This window comes from Triticum aestivum, chromosome 2A, assembly GCF_018294505.1.
Source record: "Triticum aestivum cultivar Chinese Spring chromosome 2A, IWGSC CS RefSeq v2.1, whole genome shotgun sequence".
NCBI classification, from domain to species: Eukaryota; Viridiplantae; Streptophyta; class Magnoliopsida; order Poales; family Poaceae; genus Triticum; species Triticum aestivum.
In genome coordinates, this window is record NC_057797.1 from 619,950 (window position 1) to 626,611 (window position 6,662).

At 44.3% G+C, this 6,662-nt stretch overlaps 2 protein-coding genes across 2 annotated transcripts; one reads left to right on the plus strand and one right to left on the minus strand.

The window, feature by feature from the left end:
* Nucleotides 1-1,425: 1,425 nt before the first annotated feature.
* Nucleotides 1,426-1,800, minus strand: LOC123186817 (uncharacterized). Its single transcript, XM_044598513.1, has one exon. The coding sequence runs from the start codon at nt 1,798-1,800 to the stop codon at nt 1,426-1,428; it is 375 nt and encodes a 124-aa protein (XP_044454448.1).
* Nucleotides 1,799-5,707, plus strand: LOC123186818 (aquaporin NIP3-1-like). The gene is made up of 3 exons (XM_044598514.1): nt 1,799-1,927; nt 5,367-5,515; nt 5,563-5,707. Exons 1-3 carry the CDS (start codon nt 1,799-1,801, stop codon nt 5,705-5,707), a joined length of 423 nt encoding a protein of 140 aa, XP_044454449.1.
* The last annotated feature ends 955 nt before the right edge of the window (nt 5,708-6,662 follow it).

Below are 6,662 nucleotides of genomic sequence, written 5' to 3' on the forward strand. Positions count from 1 at the left end.
CACGCGATGGAGCGGCGGCGCTGGGGAGAGGAAGGCGAGGGAGAGGGGCCGGCGCGACGGTTACCCTCGAGCGTCCGCAAGTATATTTTTAGCAGTTTTTTTCGTTGCATGCAAGTAATTTAGCGCGTGCATGGGCCCATGATTTTCCTTGTATGAGCCTTGCTGTGATTGGTGGATTAATTCTGACGTGAAGATAGTCGTGGGTGGGATGACACTGTGATTGTCGGATCCAACCATTTTTTCTCTCTTGTTCCTTCTATTTTCTGCATGTTCGTCTGAATAAGAGGAAACTGCGTCATGGGATGGCGCCTGATTACCCGATCGAACTTATTTCTCTCATTACTAGCAAATAAAAGGAACAACAGTGAGGAGTTGTCGTGGGAAGCGCCTAAATACCGAAAAAGTCTTTCGCCCCACTTTATATATAAAGCGCCTAAATTATCAGATCAAATCATGTTTATCTCATTCTCTTTATTTTCTGTCGGCTGATTAAAAGGAAAAACCAAACGGTAGGGCGTGACTGCCTCTTGCCCCTGTGTGACTCTCAGATAATCACGGGTGTGATGGCGTGTTCTTTCTATTTTCTGTTCTCTTCTATCTCACGCGCGACTTGAGTTTTCTTCTTTGTTCGACTCAATAAACGGAAACAAATCAAGGAGGGGCGCGCTCGCGCGGGAGAAGGACGGCGGGGCGTGGTCGTCGGTCACCCAGCGCGCGGATCTCACCGGCCAGAGCGTGTGGTGGCCACGATGACAAGGAACAGCCTGCAGCGCCCTTCGGTCTGCTCGGTCAAAGACCGGACCGGACCGACAAAATATCGGGCCCAAATTCTGTAACCGGACCGGCTAATTTCTTCAACGGGCCAGGACCGAACGGTCCGGTCCCGAACGGGCCACGAGCGGGCCGAAAAGCCCGCTCGCTCCGTCCAGCCTGAGCAATAGGTGTCGGCACCCTCGGCGCCTGCAGAGTTGGAGGTGCCGGCACCATCGACGCCTGCAGAGACGGAGAAGCCGATGGTGTCGCCGACGAGGGCATGGCCGTGGACAAAGGCTTGCTTGTGGTGGGTGATCCAGGGCGGCAGCGGGAGGATGTCGCAGTGCCAGAACCTGTGACATGCGGGGCGGATCCCCCTCCACACCAGGGCCTCGAACTGCGGCCGCTCCTCCGCCATGTGCAGCGCTCCCCCTGATCGGATGGGGTGAGAATATCGGGAGGAGAGTAAACCTTACGTGAATTGTGATCTCGCAGGTGGCGAGCTCTCTCCCGTATCCTTTTATATGGCGCTGGCGATAGGGGACCCAAAACCTGAGTTGGGTTAGTTCTGATCGAGGCTCACGTACGTTGGTACGTGGACCCCTTCACTTATCGTTATCCCCTTAATTTTTTTTCTGTTAGACTAATAGATCTAACTGGCCTGTTAAGCCGTCAGATTAAAACCAAAATGCTGTTCCCGCGGTCGGCCACGACGACCTTGCTCTCCGAGGTGGTGGGCAAGAAATGAACGGTGTGATGGTTCCCCATGGAGTAGTCGAGCTGCGGCGGCCTTATGACCAGCTCGGTTTTTGGCCGATCAATCTTGGGCGCCGCCGCCTCCGCCGCCGCCAGATTAGTGGTGCTGGAGATCCTTCTTCTTGTCGTGTTGGCCTCGGCGTGCGTCAGTACTGTTGGCAACACCTTGCCATGCGCGGCCGCTTGTTCCGCCATGGGGTGAAAAAAATTAATCTTGAGGAGGTCCAAGCGCCGGAGCGAATACAAGCGCCTGTGGCTGTCATACAACCCAAGGTTCAGGATCCGCCGCATGCCGCCGTTCATCCTTCCTCTCTCTCCGACGATCTACAGAGCAAGTTGGCACAGATCTACAGAGCTGAGCGGCGGCGGCGGTGAACCTGGAGCTGAGCGGCGGCGGAGGGAGATAATAGGAACGGAGGTAGGTCCATCATGGGCTGGATCCAATGTTTTCATTCGTTTTTTGCACTTGCATCTAAAAAAAATCGTTTTTTGCACTTTGTTTCTTCGTTTTTTATTTGTTTTTCTTTTTTGGTTTTCTTTGTTCTTTTGGTTATTAATCTACATTTTTTTCATACGTCAACAACATTTTTCTAATACACATCTAATATTTTTCCAATACTTGTTCAACATTTTTCAAATACTTGTTCAACAAGTATTTCTCAAGGTTTTCTTAAAGCTATTGACAGGGCCAACAACTTTAATTGGCATTATTTACATGTTGTTAATACTGCTAGGGGATCCTTTTGGGTCTTAAGAGAAATTTATTTGAGGTGATTGAGTTTATTAATAATAGGTTTTACATTAAAGCTACTGTTAAGAACAAAGATGATGGTTTTAGTTGGCATTTGGTGATAGTTTATGGTTCTGCTTATCCTGAATTTAAAATGAATTTTATTTTGGATACTGCCTCATACCCCATTTTTGTCTGTGGTGATTTCAATTTAGTCAGATATGAAAGTGAGAAAAGTAGTGGGCCGGTTAATCAACACACTGCTTTTATTTTCAATGACTGGATAAATAGATGGGGGATGTTGAAATTCCTGTTCCTAATAGAGGATATATTTGGTCTAATAATCAAGATGATCCCATTTTTGCTATCCTTGATAGAGTGTTCACCTCCGTGGACTCGGATTCTCACTTCCCACTATGCTCTCTTACTGCTCTTCCCAGGGTGGGGAGTGACCACACTCCACTGATCCTGGATAATGGGGCTAGGAAATCCTTAAACCCCAAAATATTTAGATTTGAGAAATGGTGGTTGTCACAACCTGGTTTTCACCGAATGGTTCGTGAAGTCCGGTCTTCTGTTTCTTCTTCGGTTTCCTCTGTTGACAATTGGCTATCCAAAACAAGAGCTCTTAGGAAGAAAACTAAAGGGTGGTCTATAAATGTTGAAGCTGCTCTTAAGAAAAAGAAGAAATCTCTCCTTATGGAGTTTGACTTGTTGGATGTCTTGTCTGAATACCAGCAACTGTTTGTTGTAGACTGTAATAGGATGAAAAGTATTAAAAAATAATTTGATGATATTTGCAAAAGAGGAAACTGCCCTTTGGCAAAGATCCAGAGATAGAAAAATCCTTGAAGGAGAAAAGGGAACAAAAGTGCTCCTGATTCGGTTATTTCTCTGATTTTTTTCATCCAATTTTTGTGTGAAAAAAAGTTTATCAAAACCTACCAACATGAGATCTAATTTTTAAGATCTCGACGCGAGGAATCCAACAGTGAAAACGGTTCAAGATTTGGACGCGCTGTTTAAGAGATAAAACATTTTGAATAAACGGATCTACGGAAAAAAGGGAAAACTCATTTTCCTTTGAGCCACTTGTCGCAACCTGGGTAGGGGGGAGTGATCTTTGAACGGAGTACTCATCAATTAGTGATTTCGGGCTTCCATATATATTGGGCTCTTTGCTAATGGACTGTACAATTTAATCGAAACATCTATTATCTCCAGACCAAAAAATGTTCATGATTTCAAAAAATGTTTGTGAATTCTGTTCGCAAATTCGATATTGTTCTTGAATTTAAAAACTGATCATGAATTTGAAATATGTTTGCGCATTTTAAAAAAAATCTATGAATGGAAAATATGTTACTGGATCTAAAAAAATCATATATTTAAAAATTGTTCACCAATTAAATATATTTATGAATTAAAAATGTCCATGAATTCGGAAAAATTGATAATTTCAAAAAATATTCACAGTATTTAAAAAATGGTTACAAATTAAAAAAACAACTCAAAATTTCAAAAAATATTCATGAACTCTATAATATTCATGATCTCAAACACAGTTCACGAACTCAAAGAAAAGAGAAATAAAAGAAATGATACAAAATAGAAAACCAAGTGGGGAACACATTGAAAAAACCCAATACACTTGGTTCACATTATCAATGTCTTTTTTCTTCTTCTTTTCTTTGCGGGGGCCTCATTATTAAGAGGTAATAGCACCCTGGATCCATGAACTTGTGCAGGATGTGATGATTTAGTCTAAAACTTGCAAAAGGTAACTTGACCTCTTATGTGATGTTTTGGTCCACATCGAATCACAGATCGACAAGTGGCAGGCGAGAGCTTGGACTGGTCAGCGACAGCGTTTTTGCACAAAGCCCCTGCAGTCCTGTCGATTTAACCCGTAGTAGTTCACACCTGAATTAAATACGGCGTTTTTGCACCCCGGCCGTACGCCGGGTTCGCGGGGCCGTCGATTTAATACTCGCTGCAAGTCGATGCCGCGGTGCAGGTGCCTGCCGGTGGATGCGTCCTGGAGATCCCGGCGCAGGACGTACGCCGGACGTCGCGCTCGCGGCTATGCACGTGCACACATTGTCACGCTAGCTATATTCGGCCTCTCCCAGCATCGCTCTCTGCAAATATTTTGTTCCAAACTATTCCCTCCGTTTCACAATACATGTCTTCTATTTATCGACATGTTTTAGTATATGGATGCATTCATTTTGGACAAATGAAAGTCAAGTATTTTGGAACGGAGGAAGTAGTACTATACTCTTCTGTTGGTCTTGGTCACCCATGGTCAGTCTAGCGAGTTTGGATGTATCCTGCGGCATCATCACGAGTAAGCCGCAGCGCCCGCGCGTAATCGAGAGATATATATATGCTTGTGAACTCGGTGATTACTCTGCTCCTGATGCATGTTTTGGTTGGAAAACTGGCAACGACACCGTTGATAAGACGATGTGATCTTTGCTTGGAGGTGAAGTACAATTTATTTGGGGTAAAGGTTCCTGGACGTGACGTTTTTTTTCTTTCATCATGATGCACACCGCCAATTTTATTAAAAAAATAAATAGGTCTGAAACGTACATAGTATCAACTAAAACGGCAAAAAGAAAAAAGAAAACACCACAAATAGTGGGTACCCCGTGAGTCCGTGACGTAAGCGGACAAATGTGTCCAAAATTCATAGTTGACTCAATATATCGCTTCATACTTTGCTACCCCGTGATCGACGTACGTCTCCATCACCTGTGACATGTCCGATCTGAATCTATCTGCAACTCTGCGTAAAATAAAATTGTTGGAGAATGATGGTTTATGAAAAACTAGGGAGCATATATAAAATAATACAACGGGGTATCGGCATGTGATGGCACAAACAATTTGTCATTTCAACTTTTATTTAGTGCTTCATGAACAAGACCGCTAAATTCAAAGGCAACCTCTCAGTTGGCAGTCGAACAGACGGAGAAAAAAGAATAGGAAATGGTACTGGTGCTAGGAAAAAAATATTCTTATACGGGCTGGGCTTTGTTTTTTTTTCGGATGTGCATGGGGCCATGGGCCATGACCCACGAGTCCTTGAAAACTGACCCATGAATTTACATTGGTGCAGCTGGGAGCGGAGTTCGTGGGCACGTTCATCCTCATCTTCTTCGCGACGGCGGCGCCGATCGTGAACCTGAAGTACGGCGGCATGATCTCGCCGTTCGGGAACGCGGCGTGCGCGGGCCTGGTGGTGACAACCATCATCCTGTCGACGGGCCAGAGATATCGCCTGGTCTGTAATGATGACTGTGCGTGTGTGGCAGGCCGACGATAGGAGGGTCGATGAACCCCGTGAGGACACTGGGGCCGGCGGTGGCCGCGGGGAACTACAGGCAGCTGTGGATTTACCTGGTGGCGCCGACGCTGGGCGCAGTGTGCGGCGCCGGGGTGCAAAAACGCCGTATTTAATTCAGGTGTGAACTACTGCGGGTTGATTCAACGAAACGGCAGAGGCCTTTGTGCAAAAATGCCAGTGCTGACCGGTCCACCCTCCGAACTGCCATTTGTCACGCTATGATTCGCTCTGGACTAAATCATCACATAGGGGGTCAAGTTGTGGGAGTCCTCAGTTACAAATTGCTAGTTTTGGACTAAATCATCACATCTTGGGTAAGTTCATGGATCCAGAATGCTATTACAGCAATCAGTATTGTGGTGCTTCATGACATTAGGAGCAATACCTATCATTCAATACACAACAACACTAATTGGTAAAGAAACATTCTCTCCATCTTTCAATACACAACAACACAAAATAGAGGTCCGCTTTTGCTAGATACCTATCTGTTTTTTTTCCCAAGAAATACCTATCATTTTCTTCTTGGATAGCATTATATTCAGCGATGAGATCCGTAACATCTTCCCAGTAATTAGTGAGAACCAATGAAATGATGGGTCCAAAGTACAAACGCACATCACCTCACTGCTAGAGGCTACAATCATCAATAACCCAGACTGGATATGTATGGTACTATTTAAGTTCAGGACCATATGCATTATATGTTCAGTCTCTGCATTATGTGTACTAGTGCTAACTAAAATATTGCTTGTAGAGGGTATTCCGGATCGTTGCTGTGCGTCTAGAATAGCAGTTCCGATGTGCTTTGTACACAGATTTTGCCACCAATATTTTCATACACCCTGTTAACATTATAACGAAATTAATGAAGAAATTAAGATGAAGAGGATATTAGAAACTATCTATAGTGCAACAAGAAAACGGAACTATAAATTTTGTACTGGGAAAATGTAGACATGTGTTGAAAAAAATAAAACAAAACAAGAGAAAATGAAGAAAACCAATAAGAAACAAAGAAAACAAAAGTTAGCAAAGAAAGAAAATGAGAAAACAAAGTAAACCAAA

What these genes read in the sequence shown, in the direction of transcription:
- LOC123186818 (XM_044598514.1), top strand. Translation starts at nt 1,799, where the DNA reads ATGCCGCCGTTCATCCTTCCTCTCTCTCCGACGATCTACAGAGCAAGT. An exon ending in GGGAGATAATAGGAACGGAG is followed by an intron (nt 1,928 to 5,366) that starts GTAGGTCCATCA and finishes ACATTGGTGCAG; the next exon opens with CTGGGAGCGGAGTTCGTGGG. An exon ending in ACCATCATCCTGTCGACGGG is followed by an intron (nt 5,516 to 5,562) that starts CCAGAGATATCG and finishes CGTGTGTGGCAG; the next exon opens with GCCGACGATAGGAGGGTCGA.
- LOC123186817 (XM_044598513.1), bottom strand. Translation starts at nt 1,800, where the DNA reads ATGCGGCGGATCCTGAACCTTGGGTTGTATGACAGCCACAGGCGCTTG.